Here is a 20,387-nt window from a genome sequence, read left to right as displayed (position 1 = left end):
GGATCAGGTTACCCCGCTTTTGAGAATTGCATTGGCTCCCCATTAAGGAGAGAGTTGATTTTAAATTGGCAACATTAGTATTTAAAACTTTATATGGTATGGGTCCAGAAGGTTTGGTTCACTCTCTCTCGTTGCCACTTAACTATACAAATTCTCAGTGCAAATCTTTACTGAAACTTTGCTTTCCATCAGTAAAATCTGTTCATTAAAAATCGTTACTTACTTCCGGTTGGGCTACGGAGGAGGAAGTGAATCGCTGCTCCGGAGTGCCCGATATAATCAGCACACAGAATCAGCTTTTCTCCCCATGAATGGAAAACTTAAATTAATCTCAGATTGTATTGAGTATAAGACCTTTGTGGAGTTAAAAACTAACGCGGATGGCTGCCAAATCCACGCGGAAAGAGAGTCGGGAGAAGGAGCAGTTAACAGACTCCAAGATGGAAAACAAGAGCATGCCGCCGTCCCCAACACCGAGCTCTCTATGGTCTGCAGAGATAATAACGGAGGTTAAAGCGGAGGTGGAGCAGACGGTGGAAGCAAAATTTCAACGGATCCTGGACATATTGGATGGGATGGAGGAGAGGTATGTGGCAATGGCGGCGGAGCTCCAGGCGGTGCAGCAGCGTGTGGGGGACATCGAGGACGAAGTGCAAAAGGTGACGGAGGGGCAGCCACAGCTTTTAAAGTGCTTGTTGAATTTAGAAGAGAAGATAGAAGATTTAGAAAATCGCTCCTGCAGAAAAAACTTAAGGCTAGTGGGCTTCCCCGAATCCCTTCCAGAAAAGGACAAACATTTTTTTGGAAGACTGGTTTCCCAAAGCAGTGGCACTCCCTGCGGGTTAAGACAATTATTGGAAGCTCAGCAAGCTCTGAACAAATTGTTGCATGCAAAGGCGAAGAGGTCTTGGGCTTATTACAAATATCAGCTCTATTGGTTTGCAAACAAGGGAAGCACATTATTGGCTAGGCTGGCACACGGTAGTTCCAGACGTCATAAAATATCCACGTTAGTAGATTCAAAGGGAGTTCAGAGACAAGAGGATGGGGCTATTAACAAGGTACACTCAAGAGTTTTTTTGCAAGGCTTTATGAACCGCAGACCCCACCACCAATGGCCAGTGAGGTTTACCTATCTAGTATGGATTTACCTAGAGTCACAGAGTTTAAGTTAGTTCAGTTGAATGCACCTATAGCAGTAGAAGAGGTGGAGTGGGTCATTAGGCAGAGTGCACTGGGGAAAGCCCCAGAACCGGAAGGTTTCCGTAGTGAGTTTTACAAATTATTGCAATCAGAGATCAGTTCGGTACTGGTGAAAGTTTTTAATAATTTTATCCAACGGGAGAAGTTACCACAGCATCTTAATACAGCTCAAATTATAGTTCTCCCAAAACCGGGCAAACCAGCAGAACGCCCAGAATCCTATCGCCCAATTTCATTGCTCAAAATGGAGGTAAAATTTCTGGCCAAGATTATGGCTAATAAGTTGTCGAGAATTCTTCCCTCTTGGGTGGCCAAACCCCAAGTGGGGTTCACTCACGGGAGGGTGATTGCGAAAAACATGCGCTGAATATTGGCGGCCTTGGAGACCACTGGCTCAGAAAAAGCTCAGGCTTTATTAATAAGCTTTGACACAGAAAAAGCATTTGACAGGGTGGAGTGGGGGTTCATATTTGTGGTTTTGGAAGCGTATGGTATAGAGGGCTGGTTTGTTAAAGTGGTGTGGACTCTGTACTCAGACCCAAAGGCGCAGGTGTGTGCTAACGGAATACTAGTTGACTGGTTCCCTATCAAACGAGGAACCAGGCAAGGTTTCCCTCTGTCACCGCTACTTTTTGTTTTAACTCTGGATCTTCTTTTGAGGGAGATCCAGCATAATCCGGAAAATTAAAGAGGTGCAGATAGGGTCTTTTAACTGTAATTTGCAGATGGCTTATTGTTACTGATCACAGAGCCACAGTCGTCGTTGCCGAATCTTATGGTGAGTATGGTAGAGTATGGAGATTTCTCCGGGTTTCGATTGAATTTTACAAAATCGGAAGCACTGGCGAGTTCGGATGCTTTACGACAGTCATGGGGGTATGGGTCCCCCTTAAGGTGGGCGAGGGAGTCGTTTCGCTATTTGGGTATAGTTGTCAATGGATCCCTCAATTCTGTACGAGCTTAATATTTAAAGCTACTCCGAGAGACGAAAGAACAGTTGTCACTCTGGTCTACTCTTCCGTTGTCTTTTCTAGGTAGATTGCATCTCTATAGAATGATCGTCTTTCCGAGGTGACTGTACGTGTTACAAACCTTACCTGTTTGTTTATCGTGACGAGATTTGGCGTTACTTCAGAGGATGGTGGCAAAATTCTGTTGGGGGGGGATGGAAATAAAAAATGAGGTGGCATTACTTGACAGGGCCCCAAAATCAGGAGGGTTGGGGTTACCTGATCTTCGGAAATATAATCAGGCTTGTTTGCTTCGCCATCTATGGGACTGGTTGCTGGGTACCACAACCTAGATGGATGTAAGGTTGGAACAGGTTTATTTTCGCCCTTGGCATCTGAATTTGTTGCTTCATACTCCAAGGGGGAGATTACCGGAGAAATTGCGAGAAAGTGTTTTGCTTAAACCCTTATGGTCTTTGTGGAGGACGGTTCTCCCTCTTTGGGGGCAGAGCCCTTTTAGCAGCGTGTGGATGCCCTTACAGGGAATGTAGACTTTACGCCGGGTGGAGAAAATAGAGTTTTTCAGTCCCTGACGGAGAAGGGGGTGACGCAGCAAGAAAGTTTAGCTAAATAAGATGGGTCCCCTACTGCCCTTTCAAGATTTTGTAGCTCAATGTGCACAGGGTCCAGCCACAATATTAGCCTATTGTCAGCTATCTCACTACATGCGTTCGTTGCTGAGGGGCAGTTTGCTCCCAAGATTCGGACGACAGCTGCGAGAACTTTTAGAGGGAGATGCCGTGGGCTAAATTTCGATCTCTTGGTTTCATGGTGAGTTATGCAGGATGGCGTAAAATAGGGATTTACAAACGGTCGTGGATCAGTGGAGCAAAGAGGTGGGTAGGACGGTTTCAGTGAAATTGTTATTGTCCTCTCTTCAGAGTGGAGTACATTTGGTACATAGTGCAGAATTGCAGGAGTGCCACTTTAGGACTGTGCATAGGGCATACTTTTCTCAGAGACAGGCCTTTCATGTTGGGGTATCGGAATCGCCGTGTTGCAAAAAGTGAAGGAGGGCGGAGGCTACTTTTTTCCATGGTAGTGACAGTGTAGGCAAATTACTTTGTTCTGGTCGGCAATAGCTCAATTTCTTCAACTGGTAGTAGGACGAGCAATTACGATATCATTTGAGAGGGCGATGTTTAGTGATCCATGCTTGCGGCAGGAGGGCACGAGAGGAGAGAAGTTGTTCTTAGGTAAATCATGTATATTAGAGAAGAAATGCATTCTCATTCATTGGACCCAGGATCGCCCCCACTCCTTTTGGCACTGGAGAAACAAATTGCATGAAGTAATGGTCTGGGAATCACGGGGAGCATGTTTGTCTCCTGGAAGGCAGCGGAGGTTCCTTGCAATATGGGAAGTTTACTTGAACAAGATCTCACCAAGGGCACGTAGTCAAATCCTGAATAAACTCCCTTGGGGAGGATAGGCCCACTTGAGAGGGTGGGAGTGAGGCATTGCACCGGGAAGGGGGGAGGGTTAGGGTACAGGGTAATTGTTGGGGGGCTCAAGAGTTGCAGCATCCCTCCTAGTTTGTGGTTGTCTTGTTACTGTGCAATGGCTGCGGGGGACTGCGAGTTAAAAAGGTTTTGGGGGGACAATAATATTTGATCTATCTTATGGAGGTTCACAGTTTTTGAGATAACGGAGGGAAGATAAATATTCCTGTTTGGTCAAGGAGGGGGTCGAGTTGTGGGGTTCTTTTTCCTTCTCCTCTCTCTCCTTCCTGACAATTTTTGTGCTCTGTTGGAGGGTGAATCCTGTTACGTCACCCTGAAAGAAGTAAAGTGATTGTTCCTTGAATAGTTATGTGTATAATTTTTTTTTTTTTTGGGGGGGGGGGGGGGTGATACATAGGTAGGGGGGGAAGACAGATAGTTATTAAAGCTCTGGGGATGGATTTTCATACTCTGTCGTATTCTTTATGTTGTTCAATTCAATCATCAGAGAGCTTGTCCAATGTGTTTAATTTGTTGAATCCTCAATAAAAATTGTTGAAACATAAAAATCGTTACTTGATAATTCTTTTGGATATCAGGGAACTGCGGAATAGTTAATACTGTGAGGATGTTTACAGGATCATATTTATAGATTACAAAAAATTTAATATATCAAATACACTAGAGTGCTAACTGAGCCTCTACACTCAAATCTCTATGTTAACCTACCCCAGTGATGGATCTCACAGCGGACAGCTAAGTAAGCAATAGGGTTATGTATTAGGTAAAGCAGCAACAATATAAAAATAAAAATTTGGAATAGAAATAGAAATAAAGCGCTAAAAACATACTTACTAGTTCATTGCTCGTGGAAGTAAGCCTCAATTTTTCTTCTATCTGTCTTCCTATTTTCTGAACAGTTACCTGAGTCTGTTTAATTGCACATTGGGTTCTATGTAATCTGAAAATCAAAGAAAAGAATGTGTTTACTGTAGGATACGTTCTACCCAATGAAGAAAGGACATTTTTGAGTCAATCAGAACAACTTAAATATCAGCCTAGAGGCTTGAATTATTAAATGTCAAAACACAGCTGTATAGAGTTAGCTGGAAAAAAAACAAATCAGCTGAAGAATTTTTTTTCTGGATAAAGACTTTCAGACAACCTTTGTTAAATTTGGCCTATTATGCCTATGTTTTGTTTTTTTGTTTTTTTTAAAGAAGATACAGGCTGCTAAAGTAAAGCCAGGTTTTGCAGTTACTGTGCAGTAATTGCCAAAATTAACATGTGGTGACTGCAAAGCCTCCTCATTAACTGTTGGGGATGGTCTCATAATTTTTAGGAGTGCTGCCACGCAGTTTATGCAAAGAAGAGATTCCTACCATGCATGGCAATAACACAAGATACAGTCAACTACACCTTTTGGGGTGGCAAATGCTCTGGTGTTTTTGTTTAGCCACGTTAACCTCTGCATTAACTGTAAGGCACAGTCAACTTTTCAAAATGATTGCGGGGACTCAACTCTACATAAATGACCACAGCTGGAAAAAGTAAAACAAAACATTGAAGGTCACAGGCACAACTGGCCAGGCACATTGAAATGCAGTCAATTGAATAGCAAGCGACACACAAAGGGAGGGTCTCATAACTAAAAGACCAGCTAGGGACGCAGCACCAGTCTCTTTTCCATCCCCAATCCCAACTCATATCCACTAGTACAAGTTTACCCACACTTTACTCCTCTTCTCACAGTGGAGGAGTAGCCTAGTGGTTAGTGCAGTGGACTTTGATCCCAGGGAACTAAGTTCGATTCCCACTGCAGCTCCTTGTGACTCTGGTACAAAATAAGTACCTGAATATATGTAAACCGCTTTGAATGTAGTTGCAAAAACCTCAGAAAGGCGGTATAAACATAGTAAACATAGTAGATGATGGCAGAAAAAGACCTGCACGGTCCATCCAGTCTGCCCAAGAAGATAAATTCATATGTGCTACTTTTTTATTTGTACTATCCTCTTCAGTGCACAGACCGTATAAGTCTGGCCAGCCCTATCCCCCGCCTCCCAACCACCAGCTCTGGCACAGACCCTATAAGTCTGCCCAGCACTATCCCCGCCTCCCAACTACCAGTCCCACCTCCCACCACCAGCTCTGGCACAGACCGTATAAGTCTGCCCAGCACTATCCCCGCCGCCCAACCACCAGCCCCGGCACAGACCGTATAAGTCTGCCCAGCACTAGTCCCGCCTTCCAACCACCAGCCCCAGCACAGACCGTATATTAAGTCCCATTTCCCTTCCCATCTATATCACTTACTGTCTTATCCCATGCAATCTGGCATCACCCCATCCATACCACCCATATCATTCTCCTACCAACCAATCTTTAGTCCCTCATTGCTCCCAAGCCCATTCACATCACACAATTTCTCCTCTCCCTGACCACCCCCACCCTCTCTTAACCCCTCTTTCTTACTCAATTTCTTCTTTTTCGTCTATTCTACTTTCCTCTCCCTCTTAAACAGGACGAGGGATTCCTACGTAATTTGGTGTCGGCGACATAAACAGAAGTCACTTTGTGCACTTAGAATTTTAATTAATTGGGTGCAGGTTCAAAGTTGTTATTGCAGTGATTAGGAGGATCACTTTTTTCTGGTGTGTGTGTGTATTTAGCTTTGGCCAAGCTGGTGAGGTGATTTTTGTGCACCACTTGGGTATGTGGCTATATATATATATGTTATAACTTATATGAGTTTCCATTTATCTTGATATTACCAATGAATTTTAATGTACATGTTCTGGTATTTATAATTGGTATTTATACATTTATGTCTAATTATTCTATTTATTTTTATAATATTTTTTTACTCATATGTTTTATCTGTTGTTAGCATTACCTAGCCCTTGACGCAGCCCTTGCATGGGCAAAACATGGCCAATATCGGGCTTCATTTGTTTTAGATTTCACAGAGCATAAATGTTTGAAGAAAAATAATCCCGATTCTGATCTTCTTTTTACTGCGGCATTGGAATTTGCAGATCATTTGCCCTGTTTGTTTGAATGAACAGAGGAGCAAGAAAATACAGAGAACAAGTTGAAAAGTGCACACGTACAGGGTGGCCGTGTCTGCATGCAAAAATCACACCATTTCTGATGTTTGAATAAAATGAAGCTTTTTGTTACAATACAAATAGGCTTTGATGGTACAGCTCAGTTCTCATCTAGAATTACTTTGCATGGGACCTTCAACAGTCCTAATATTTTGTATGAATGCATAGAAATGAGCCACCCTGCAAACTATTCTGCTAGGGGGTGCATTCATGAACCAAGAGTTTGATATTCAGCATGGTTTAAGTGGGAAGGAGAGGCTCCTGCCTGCTTAAACCATGCTGAGTGGCCATCCCTGGATGATCAACAGCACTTAAGAGCACAGTGCCAATGAAAATCCAATATGACTGCCAGGATGGTCCAGGAGTGGTTTCTGGCAGAGCAGGAAGATATGCAGGCACTGGTGATTATTAAATTCTGGTGCCTACATATGTAACTGGACAGATAGGTGCAGCAAGTCCCAGATATTTAATGCCAGTGCGGGATACAAATATAATTAATAAATAAATAATTCTGCCTGTGGCTGTTAGTGGCTTTAAAATCACTGACACCTGCAGGCTGAATACTGCCCAGTAAGTTTGTACATTTCATGAACTTTCACCATCACCATCAGAAAGAAAGGGCAGGGAATTCCAAAAAATAAAAACAAATGTATAAGCATTTTGTAAATACGTTTGCAGGATTTTAATAAATGTATTTATGAGAAATACAATGAGCCATTACCACTGTTACTACACAGAATGTGTAAAACCTTTCCACAGCATTAGGAGTTTTTCAATGTGTATACAATGAGTTTTCCCACAAGTGCACAAATCAGACTACTATGGCAACAAAGGAAAGAACAAAAAAATAAGTGTCCATACTCCATATGTAAATCTTGTCAAAGCTTTGAACAGTTGCAACAACAAAGACTTAAAGATGTAGGGGTCGATATTAAAAGATTTAACAGGCCAGAAAAGGCTCCTGGTTTAGTGCCAATACTCATCACTTAACCAGGCAAGGTTACTGCACAAACAGGACCGCATAAAAGTCAGTCCTATCTTTATGAGGTGTTCCAGAGCTGGTTAAGTGCTGAATTTCGTACTTAACCAGCTATGTAATGCTAGCTCTGGAAATGGCCCGGCACAGAATTTCTGGCCATAACTGTTCGAGTGCCACTTTCTGAATATTGACCCCGTAACTTCTACGGCAAGTGCAAAGGACTACAAGTATCCTAAATCTACCAGTGATTTAAATTTGACACACATGTTTTTAATGGTGTCTCAAACCTAAGCCAGGTTAAAATATAATATAAGAACACGTTTCAAATTTTAAAAACACTGTTATAAAACTACAACCTCATACAAATACATCAAAATCCAAAACCAAATATGTCAATACAAATAAATAGCAAACATATTGTTATGACTAGGGCTGCATTTTGATTAAAACTTTTAACTGCAATTAATTGCACAATTAAAGGCATTTTAATTTTACTTATATATTTCCAGCTGCAGCTCATGACTCTGGGCAAGTCTCCTAACCCTCCATTCCACAATAAGTACCTGTATACAATATGTAAGCCGCTTTGACAATAACTACAGAAAGGCGCTATATCAAATACCATCCCCTTTCCATTCTTATAGTTAGTTTTGGGGTGGCTTTGGGCCTGTAAGCCATAGGAAAGTTAGGTCATTAGGTTTTTAGCTGGTCAAACCAGGCACCAACTGTATTTTTAAGAGAATTAAGCAGTCAGCATTATTGATCCAAGTTGGTATACCAGAGTATATACTGACGTAGAGCTTGGATATTTGGTCTGAGTCATGGGTCACAGAAGAATCGTGACACAGCAAGCAACCTGTAGTGGGTCTACAGAGACTCCTCTTCAACTACCATGAGTGATGTGCTGTATGCTTAAGCTGACTAGGCCTTTGCATCACAGGACCAACCCCCATGACTTAAGCCTCATTAAGATGGACCAACCATGAAATGCCAAACAACATTTGTGGCTACAAATCCTATATAGCATTGGGTTTCTTTAATACTGTTTCACAGTAGTTCTATTAGGTTTCAATTTACTGCTTTCAAGTTTAACTCATTTATTGTATTTATGTTTATTCTTGGTTATTTTACTATTGTTATACTGTTAACAAAATTGCAAGTTTTATGTTAAACTGTACCTGCTGTGCACCACCCTGGGTGAATCTCTTCATAAAGGTGGTTAATAAATCCCAATAAAAAATACAAAAAACATTAGCCAGAAAGTTGGAGTGTGTGAAAGGTGGTGGTCTCCAGCCATGCAGAGGGGGACCAGAAAGAGGTGCCATGGAGAGAGATTGCTCACCTAATGGGGGAACACAGATCTCTCCTTGGGGTGAGATAAGAAACTGTTATTCAAACTGAGCGAACAGCAAAATTGCTACTACAGTGAAATTCTGTTTTTAAACAAGACGTTTTTGGAATAGTGCTGGCCTGAAAGCTGCCACAGCAAAGTCCAAGTGAATTTGAGTAAATTGTGGATAAGCTAGAGTAAATATGTGGTAGTGACTGTATGGGAACATTAAAAGATGAGAGCATGTCAAATACATAATAGATTTCTCAATATGGAAATAAGATCAGTGTAAACAATATCAATAAGAGTATACAAAGGCTGACAAAAAAAATCAAGTTAAAACCTATAAATCATGAAATGTAAATGCAATAAAGTTAGTCATACATGATACCTTCTCTCATACAATCAATGGTACTAAGCCATGTAGACTATTGCAACGGAATCTATGCGGGATGTAAAGAACAACTCACAAAGAAACTCCAGACCGTTCAAAACACAGCAGCCAGGCTGATATTTATTTGCTGCATTTGTACCCCACATTTTCCCACCTATTTGCAGGCTCAATGTGGCTTACACTATGTTGCAAACGTTATAACCATAAACAGAGTAAGAGGTATGGTCTAATTTAACATATTACTGTGTAAGAAATTAGGTAGATAGGTCAGTAGAATTATTTACATAACACAAAATAAAACAGGTAAGATATAATGACCAATAGTGATAATGTGATTAACATAATCAAATTAGAAGGTATCAGTATTAGTTGGTTTAGATGTAGAATGGAATCAAGTCATTAAAGAGGATTTTTATTGTAAGTCTCTTCGAATAGGTGCGTCTTCAATAACTTCCAGAAGGTTGTCAAGTCATGCGTTGTTTTTATTGCATTCTGTAGTTTATTCCATGATTTTATGCAGAGGTATGTGAAGGTAGATGTATGTAGTGATTTGTATTTGAGTCCTCTACAATTGGGGTAGTGGAGGTTTAAGAAGGTACGTGATGAACTTTTGATGTTTTGTATTTTGGGCAGTCTGGAGTTTAATGGTTTTTTCTTTGCATCCTGCGAAAATGGAGTTACAGTAATCCAGGTGGCTCAGTACTAGTGATTGCACTAGTTTGCGGAATACTTCCCTTGGGAAAAAAGGTTTCACTCTTTTCAGCTTCCACATAGCAAAAAACATTTTGTCACATTCTTCGCATGGCAATCAAGGGTGAGATTTTGATCAATAGTAACACCTAGGAGTTTTAAGTTATTCACAATAGGGAGAGTGTGGCATGGTATATTAATATTGGCGTAATTAGTCTTGTTAAACTGCGATGATAAGATAAGACATTGAGTCTTTTCTGCATTGAGTTTAAGTAGGAAAGCATCAGCCCATGAGTTAATGATTTGGAAGCTGGTATTAATTTTATCTGTAATTTCTGATACATTGCTCTTGAATGGAATGTATATCGTGATGTCGTCGGAGTAAATATATGGGTTTAGGCCTTGATTGGATAGTGATTTGGCTAGTGGCAACATCATTAAATTAAAGAGAATTGGTGAAAGCGGCGAGCCCTGAGGCACTCCACATCCAGGTCTCCATGGTGAGGAAATGGTCGACTTACATATCACTTGATAAGATCTTACTGTTAGGAATTTGTAGAACCAGTTCAATACGTTTCCACCTAGTCCAAAGTATTCAAGGATGTTTAATAGAACACCATGGTTAACCATGTCAAATGCACTAGACATGTCAAATTGGAGGAGTAGAACATTATTGCCAGCTGCGATAATTTGTCTGAATTTAGTTAGGAGTGTTATAAGAACTGCTTCAGTGCTGTGATTAGCATGATATCTGGACTGGGACGCATGTAATACTGAGAATTTACTCAAGTAATCATTAAGTTGTTTAGTTACTAAGCTTTCCATTAATTTGACTACAAGAGGGATGGATGTAATTGGGCAATAGTTAGTTATGTCATTTAATTTTTTCTTCTGGTCTTTTGGGATTGGAGTAAGTAATATATTACCTTTGTCAGCAGGAAAGGATCCATGTTGGAACATATGGTTTAAATAGGAGGTGAGATCGATTAAAAAACATTGAGGAGCAGATTTTATTAAATGACTAGGGCAAGCATCTAGTTTACAATGGGATTTGGTAAATCTATTGATCGTTTGGGTGACTGTATCCTCAGTTAGGGAGTTGAAATTTGTCCATATTTGGTCAGCTGGATATTCGTCAGTAATTGGGTCTAAGTAATCAATAAATGTTTCGTAATTAGAAGAGTTAGTTGATAAGGTGGATCTTAATTTGCGGATTTTTTGATTGAAATAAGTGGCTAGATCATTTGCTGATGGAGTATCAGAATTAGTGGAGGTGACCGGTGTAACATCTAGTAGGTTATGAACAGATTGGAATAACTTGTGTAAATCTTTGTAATGTGGTCCAATTTTGGATTTATAGAATGACCTTTTAAGTCTGTCTGATGGTGTATTTGTATTTCCTTAACATTAGTTTCCACGCGGTGAACGTTTGTTCTTTTTTCATTTTATTCCATGCACGTTCGAGTCTTCTTGTTTGAATTTTTTATTTTTTCAGCTCATCGTTGAACCAAAGAAGTGAGTTACAGTGGTGGAAATAAGTATTTGATCCCTTGCTGATTTTGTAAGTTTGCCCACTGACAAAGACATGAGCAGCCCATAATTGAAGGGTAGGTTATTGGTAACAGTGAGAGATAGCACATCACAAATTAAATCCGGAAAATCACATTGTGGAAAGTATATGAATTTATTTGCATTCTGCAGAGGGAAATAAGTATTTGATCCCCCACCAACCAGTAAGAGATCTGGCCCCTACAGACCAGGTAGATGCTCCAAATCAACTCGTTACCTGCATGACAGACAGCTGTCGGCAATGGTCACCTGTATGAAAGACACCTGTCCACAGACTCAGTGAATCAGTCAGACTCTAACCTCTACAAAATGGCCAAGAGCAAGGAGCTGTCTAAGGATGTCAGGGACAAGATCATACACCTGCACAAGGCTGGAATGGGCTACAAAACCATCAGTAAGACGCTGGGCGAGAAGGAGACAACTGTTGGTGCCATAGTAAGAAAATGGAAGAAGTACAAAATGACTGTCAATCGACAAAGATCTGGGGCTCCACGCAAAATCTCACCTCGTGGGGTATCCTTGATCATGAGGAAGGTTAGAAATCAGCCTACAACTACAAGGGGGGAACTTGTCAATGATCTCAAGGCAGCTGGGACCACTGTCACCACGAAAACCATTGGTAACACATTACGACATAACGGATTGCAATCCTGCAGTGCCCGCAAGGTCCCCCTGCTCCGGAAGGCACATGTGACGGCCCGTCTGAAGTTTGCCAGTGAACACCTGGATGATGCCGAGAGTGATTGGGAGAAGGTGCTGTGGTCAGATGAGACAAAAATTGAGCTCTTTGGCATGAACTCAACTCGCCGTGTTTGGAGGAAGAGAAATGCTGCCTATGACCCAAAGAACACCGTCCCCACTGTCAAGCATGGAGGTGGAAATGTTATGTTTTGGGGGTGTTTCTCTGCTAAGGGCACAGGACTACTTCACCGCATCAATGGGAGAATGGATGGGGCCATGTACCGTACAATTCTGAGTGACAACCTCCTTCCCTCCGCCAGGGCCTTAAAAATGGGTCGTGGCTGGGTCTTCCAGCACGACAATGACCCAAAACATACAGCCAAGGCAACAAAGGAGTGGCTCAGGAAGAAGCACATTAGGGTCATGGAGTGGCCTAGCCAGTCACCAGACCTTAATCCCATTGAAAACTTATGGAGGGAGCTGAAGCTGCGAGTTGCCAAGCGACAGCCCAGAACTCTTAATGATTTAGAGATGATCTGCAAAGAGGAGTGGACCAAAATTCCTCCTGACATGTGTGCAAACCTCATCATCAACTACAGAAGACGTCTGACCGCTGTGCTTGCCAACAAGGGTTTTGCCACCAAGTATTAGGTCTTGTTTGCCAGAGGGATTAAATACTTATTTCCCTCTGCAGAATGCAAATAAATTCATATACTTTCCACAATGTGATTTTCCGGATTTAATTTGTGATGTGCTATCTCTCACTGTTACCAATAACCTACCCTTCAATTATGGGCTGCTCATGTCTTTGTCAGTGGGCAAACTTACAAAATCAGCAAGGGATCAAATACTTATTTCCACCACTGTATGTCTTCGTGATGTTTTTATTTGTAATGGTGCTATTGCTTCAAGTATGTATTTGCATCTGTTATCCCAATTTAGAAGCTATTGGTTAGAATCAGTTTGAGTAGTCCAGTCATTCGCATAGAACTTCTGCCAAAAAAGTATCGGATCGATTTGACCCCTTGTAGTGAAAGTTTGTCGCTCCTGCTTCTGGATCAGATTTTTTATCCGCCAATGCATAGATATATTTAATTTAAAGTAATCTGACCATGGTACTTCAGACCAATTTGTATCTGTTATTGTAAAGGTATGGTAAAACACGATTCGAAAGTGCCAAACCCCTCCAAGAAAAACAGCATTGGCTCCCAATCAAAGAACGTATTACTTTCAAAATCTGCACCCTGGTCCACAAAATTATCTACGGCGAAGCTCCAGGCTACATGACAGACCTCATAGATCTACCAACCAGAAACACAACCAGATCATCACGAACATACATAAACCTCCATCACCCAAACTGCAAAGCACTCAAATACAAAGCAACCTACGCATCCAGCTTCTCCTATATAAGCACACAACTATGGAACTCACTGCCAAAAGCTCTGAAAACAACCTACGACCATCTAAACTTCAGGAAATCACTAAAAACCAACCTGTTCAAAAAGGCATACCCTACCGACCCAACACAGCAAAACCAAAGCTCGTAATGGACACTATAACCTCTCCTCTCTTCGATCCCCACTGTGCCTGAACCTTAATTGACAACATCACCATGTATTTGTTTCTCTACCGGACTTGGAGAACGCCTTTACGGTACTCAGGGATCTGTCCTGGGACCTCTTCTTTTCTCCATCTATACTTCTTCCCTTGGTACTCTGATCTCATCCCATGGTTTTCAGTATCATCTTTACACTGATGACTCCCAGATCTACCTCCTCTCCGCACCAGAAATCTCAGCAGGAAACCAGGCCAAAGTATCAGCCTGCCTGTCTGACATTGCTGCCTGGATGTCTCAGCGCCATCTGAAACTAAACACGACCAAGACTGAGCTTCTCATCTTTCCCTCTAAACCAACCTCTCCTCCTCTCCCATTCTCTATTTCTGTGGATAACACTCTCATCCTTCCTGTCTCATCAGCTCGTAACCTTGGGGTCATCTTCGACTCCTCCCTCTCCTTCTCTGCACATATTGTACAGACTGCCAAAACCTGTCGTTTCTTTCTCTATAATATCAGCAAAATTCGCCCTTTCCTTTCTGAGCACACTACCATCCACACTCTTATAACCTCTTGCTTAGACTATTGCAACTTGCTTCTTACAGGTCTCCCATCTCTCTCCTCTTCAATCTGTTCAAAATTCTGCTGCACGACTAATATTCTGCCAGTGTCGTTATGCTCATATTAGCCCTCTCCTCAAGTCACTTCACTGGCTTCTTATCCATTTTCGCATACAGTTCAAACTCCTCTTGTTGACCTATAAGTGCATTCACTCTGCAGCTCCTCAGTACCTCTCCACTCTCATCTCTCCCTACATTCCTTCCCGGGAACTCCGCTCACTGGGTAAATCTCTCTTATCTGCACCCTTCTCCTCCACTGCTAACTCTGGACTCCGTTCCTTTTATCTTGCTGCACCATATGCCTGGAATAGACTTCCTGAGCCGGTACGTCAAGCTTCATCTCTGGCCATCTTCAAATCTAAGCTAAAAGCCCACCTTTTTGATGCTGCTTTTAACTCCTAACCCTTATTCACTTTGTTCAGAACCCTTATTTTATCATCCTCACTTTAATATTCCCTTATCTTTTGTCTGTCCTAATTAGATTGTAAGCTCTGTCGAGCAGGGACTGTCTCTTCATGTTCAAGTGTACAGCGCTGCATACTTCTAGTGGCGCTTTAGAAATGATAAGTAGTAGTAGTATTACTATGTAAGCCACATTGAGCCTGCAAATAGGTGGGATACAAATGTAACAAATAGATAAATATGCAAAGTACTATTTATATACTATATATATCTCTCTGTAGAGTACAAAAAAAGTATGAAAGGGAAAAAGCCTCAGCACCTGTGCCTCCATCCAACAGAAACACTTACTGGGTAAAAAGGACTTAAACAGGGTCAGCTTTCTTCATCGGCATAAAAATCCCTTTCACACAAAACTTTGTTGAAACTCCACAGAGTAATTAATTTCAATGGATCCACCCAAAAGCGTGACAAGCGTAAGAAAAAAGCAAACACCTTGCTTCTTAATATTAGTGAAGATTCAAAAGTGTGTATATGAGTCAATCACACCGACAGTGGCCAGAGTTTCGATATAATGAACTGGCTCAAGGCATGAACAGCCAATCAGTTCATCGCGCACAAAATATCTATGTCACTTGGATCCTGGTTTGTGCGCTATGAACTGATTGGCTGTTCATGCCTTGAGACAGCTCATTATAGTGAAACTCTGGCGACAGTTGCTGTGATTTTTAGCGATATCAAATTTTTTTTTTAATTTAAATAAGTGAATGCAAAAAGTTAATGCAACAAAACATGAGTCGCTGATCTGCACTGCTGTCCTACTATAATTAAAAATGGTCATATAAAACTTTAAAGAACTAAAAACATGAGTTACTTACTGATGGGAAAGCCTTTTGCCAAAAACACTCCCAATAAAGTCAGTGTAAAAAATGGATATACTAAATAAAAACCTATTTTAAACATACTCATCAAATCCACTTATTAGTCAATTATTGTGACAAATATAAACATAGTATACTGGTCACAAAAAAGTATGAATAAACAGTAAAAGATGCAAGTATAAATTTTTTTAAATAAAAGATATGTGTGTGGAGGGGAGAGATAGTAATGCTGTAAAAGTCACAAAACTGTCGTGAGTATACACTCTTATGTCGAAATTAGATCTCTCTAATACGAGTCCAAAAATATATTTTTTTAAAAACCCCACAACTCTATATAGCTGTAAGATGATATGAAACGTCATCAAAAATACTGCCATGAGAAATCTTAATGACAGAAAAAAAATCTGATCAGAAGGGTAAGGATGGAGAAGAGAGAAAGGGGGAAAAGGGGAGAAGGAAGGGGAACAAAGAGGGAGTAGAATAAAGGGGAAGAAAGGAAAAGGGAAAGAGAAAGAAAAAGAAAAAGGGGAGGAGGGTGACTAAAAATCTGATCAGAAGCATAGGGATGGAAGAGAGAAGAGGGAGAAGGAAGGGGAATGAAGAGGGAGAAGAATAAAGGGGAAGAAAGGAAAACGGGAAGGAGAAAGAAAAAGTGGAGGAGGGTGATGGAAAAGGGAAGGAACAGGAGGATATGGAAGGGGAAAAAGGGGTGGAATGAATTGCCACTGAGGCTTCGACTACAGAATGGTCTTGATATTTTAAAAAACAACAGTTAAGGCATTGTTATTTGCACAGACATATTTTGGAATGTAGACATTATTTGCAGATGACTTATTACATGTTTTATGAAGGTGAAGAAATGTTTTGAATCATATATAACTATATAATTATATGACTTGCTTTAATGGTTGTGTATGTATTGTTTATAACCTACCTAGTTAATAGGTGGGCTATAAATGTTTAATAAATGAGGAAGATGAAGGAAGAAGAGAAGGAAAGGGGAGTAGGTGGAAGAGGTGAAAGTGGGAAAAGAGGAGGGGGAAGGGAAATGGGGATAGCGGAGAAAAAATGAAAAAGGAAAGGTAAGGAAGGGAGATGAAAGGGAAGCTGGGAAGGGGAAGAATGAAAGAGAAACATGGAGGAGAGGTAAATGAAGGGGTAACGGTGGGAAAAGGGGGAAGGGGAGAAGAAGAAATTGGAAAATGAGAGTATAGGGGAGAAAGGGCAGGAAGAAAAAGGAAGGAAGGAAAAGAAAAGAAGTGAGAGAATTCATACTGTGTAGTTTCACTGAACTTAACTCCAAAATCAAACAAACACTGTTCTCCATGTAATAGAATGGTATCAGTCTCCTCCTTTCCACCTATTTTTAGTAATCTTAAAAAAATGAAGAATCTGAAATCACTGATGGAATGTCCTGCATTGTTCCAATGTTCTACAAGAGGCACTGTAAGGATATTCCTATTGATACAGCTGCGATGTTCAGTAATACAGGTTTTTCTTGTCCTTTTTGTCTTACCCACATATATAAGTGGGCAAGGACACTGGATAAAAAATAAACTTGTGCTGTACCGAAGACATAAAATGGTTCAAAATTTTTTTTTTGCTCTGTGGATGCATGAATGAAGAAATAGAAACACAGAAACATGCCGACAGATAAAGGCCACATGACCCATCCAGTCTGCCCATCCTCTCTAACCCCTAATTCTTCCTGTTCCTAAGCGATCCCACATGCTTATCTCATGCCTTTTTAAATTCTGGAACAGTCCTCGACTCCACCACCTCCACCAGGAGGCCATTCCACGTCTCCACCACCCTTTCTGTGAAATAATACTTCCTTAGATTACTCCTAAGCCTATTCCCTCTTAATTTTGTCATATGCCCCCTCATTCCAGAGCTCCCCTTCATTTGAAAAAGGCTCTCTTCCTGTACATAAATGCCCTTGAGATATTTAAACATTTCTATCATGTCTCCTCTCTCCCAGCATATACATGTTCAGGTTCATAAGCCTGTCCCTATAATTTTTGCATTCAAGACTGCTTACTAATTTCGTAGTCGCCCTTTGGACTGACTCCATCCTGTTTATATCTTTCTGTAGGTGCGGTCTCCAGAACTGCACGCAGTACTCCAAATAAGGCCTCACCAGAGACTTATACAACGGCACTATCGCCTCCTTTTTCCTGCTGGTCATGCCTCTCTTTATGCACCCAAGCATCCTTCTGGCTTTGGCCGTCGCTTTTTCTACCTATTTGAAAGCTTTAAGGTCGTCAGACACAATCACCCCCAAGACCCGCTCTTCCTTCGCATACTGAAGCTCTACAGCCCCTACCGTTCCCTCGGATTTTTGTGACCCAGGTGCATGACCCTGCATTTTTTGGGATTAAACCTTATTTGCCAAATATCAGTCCATTCCTCTAGCTTCGCTAGGTCCTTCCTCATGTCATTCACACCCTCCAGGGTGTCCACCCTGTTGCAGAATTTAGTATCATCCACAAAGAGACAAACCTTACCAGACAGCCCTTCCGCAATATCACTCAGAAAGACGTTAAAAAGAGCCGGCCCTAGAACCGATCCCTGCGGTATTCCACTGACGACATCCTTTTCTTCAGAGCAAGCTCCATTTACCACCACCCTCTGTCTCCTACCATTCAACCAATTTTTTACCCAAACAGTTACTCTAGGTCCCATGGTCATGGGATGCTGACAAACACTGCAAGAAATTTGAATCAGATGTTAAAGTTACTTCAGCTAAAGCAGAGGGTACCAATTAAAGAAATTGGTACCCTGGAATACGCTGGGTGGGGCTTCACACCATATAAGAAGAAATGCCCTTATATGGTGAAGCCCCACCCAGCTCATCCCAGGATACACTGGGCAGGGCTGGGTGCCGCCCTTTTTCAAGGTGGCGCCTATGGAAGAGGAGGGAGGCGACCTCCCTCCTCCACCAAAGAGAGGGGGTGGGGAAGGGCCACTAAGACCACTGATGGAGGTGGGATGGGGATTGACTTGCAGCCCACTGGGCCACCAGAGCTCCGTTCATGTGTGGGTATGCCAGGAGAGGTTGGGGGACTGGAGACTCCCAGATCTCCAGCCCCCCCTGAACCTGTGTTGGGGGGACTGGGGGGGGGGGCTTGACTCGTGGTCCACCAGGGCTTTATATGATGGGACGCTGGGGGGTAAGGGGGGGCTGGAGACCCACTGGATCTCCAGCCTCCTCCCCCCGAACTTGTCGGGGGGGGGGGGGGGGTCCGGGGGACTGGAGGTCTGCCGGACCTTCACTCTCTCCTCCCCCCCCCCCCCCCGTGTCGCTTGGCTCGGGGTGGGGTGGGGTACTTAGGGGTCTGGTGGTCCCATGGCCCTCCAATCTCTGTGTTTGACAGTTATGGGTTTCTGACAGCCTAGACCTGTCAATCAAGTGCGGGAGGACTGTGCCCGAGCGCATGCTCAGGCACAATCCTCCCGCACTTTTACCCCATGATCAGAGAGAGAACAGCGTGCTTAAATTTGTATGCTATTTTTTCTGATCATATGGGCAGTAAAGCCCCATGCTGTTCCAGCATTATTTTTAGAGCGCTGTTTGGAACAGCGCAGGGCTTTCAATCAACTGCCCACTGGTCCACTCCAGGTCCACACACCTGGCATCCTCCTCCCCTGTAGCTTGGGCATCTTGTACCCCCCCCCCCCCCCCCAACCAGATGCAGCACCTCTCTGCTCGTTCCCTGTTTGACCTACCCTCATACCTCTTCTTGCGATTAATTTTCTTTTTAAAACAGTGCCGGCACCGTTAGCAAAAGCAAGCTGCTTAATCTCAGGGGCTTTCCTTCAGCCTATCCCTACTTTTGGGCTGAAGGAAAGCCCCTGGGATTGTCTGAAGCAGCCTGCTTTTGCTAACCGTGCTGGCGCTGCTTTAAAAAAAAATTTATCGTGGCAAGAAAAGGTGCAGGGGTAGGCCAAAGAGGACCAAAGCAGAGAGGTGCTGCATCGAGTGTGGAGGGGACACTGGTGCATGAAGAAATGTAGAAGGAAACCTCTTGGCAGCCAGCCAGAATGACAAACAACCAGACTCTCACCCAGTGTGAGCAACCTGCATGTCATTCTTCAACCTATGCTCATGATGGCTGTTACAAGAGGTGCAATATGCATGAGCGAGTCTGAGCTTTTTTGGCATCCTACACTCTGTATTGGGTATTTAATCCATCTTCAAGTAAGACAATGCTTTATGTTTCTATGCTTGCTTATTCATCATTTTCCCTCTGTTTGTATATCATGAAGCAGACTCTCAAATTTTCACTCACAGAGCAACGCTGGTGTTGCTTACCATGGTACAATTATGTCTTACCTGATAATTTTCTTTCCTTTAATGCAGCAGATGAATCCAGGAACTAGTGGGTTAAGTCCACCTACCAGCAGGTGGAGATAGAGATAAACAAACTAAAGGCAGTTATGTCAGACGGCCAGCTCCTTCCTCAGTTAGTATGTCATTCGTAAGCATTTGCCAAGGCTAAAAATATGAAACCAATATCA

At 42.2% G+C, this 20,387-nt stretch overlaps 1 protein-coding gene across 1 annotated transcript in view; it reads right to left on the bottom strand.

The window, feature by feature from the left end:
* UVRAG (UV radiation resistance associated) overlaps nucleotides 1-20,387 on the bottom strand; it is a 205,852-nt gene that overhangs the window by 104,181 nt on the left and 81,284 nt on the right. The window contains exon 7 of the mRNA XM_030200046.1: nucleotides 4,511-4,616. Coding sequence (XP_030055906.1) covers nucleotides 4,511-4,616 — 106 coding nt within the window. The remainder of the gene's footprint in view (nucleotides 1-4,510; nucleotides 4,617-20,387) is intronic.

This window comes from Microcaecilia unicolor, chromosome 4, assembly GCF_901765095.1.
Source record: "Microcaecilia unicolor chromosome 4, aMicUni1.1, whole genome shotgun sequence".
In the NCBI taxonomy this organism is placed as follows: Eukaryota; Metazoa; Chordata; class Amphibia; order Gymnophiona; family Siphonopidae; genus Microcaecilia; species Microcaecilia unicolor.
This window is presented reverse-complemented; position numbering and strand designations above follow the sequence as displayed.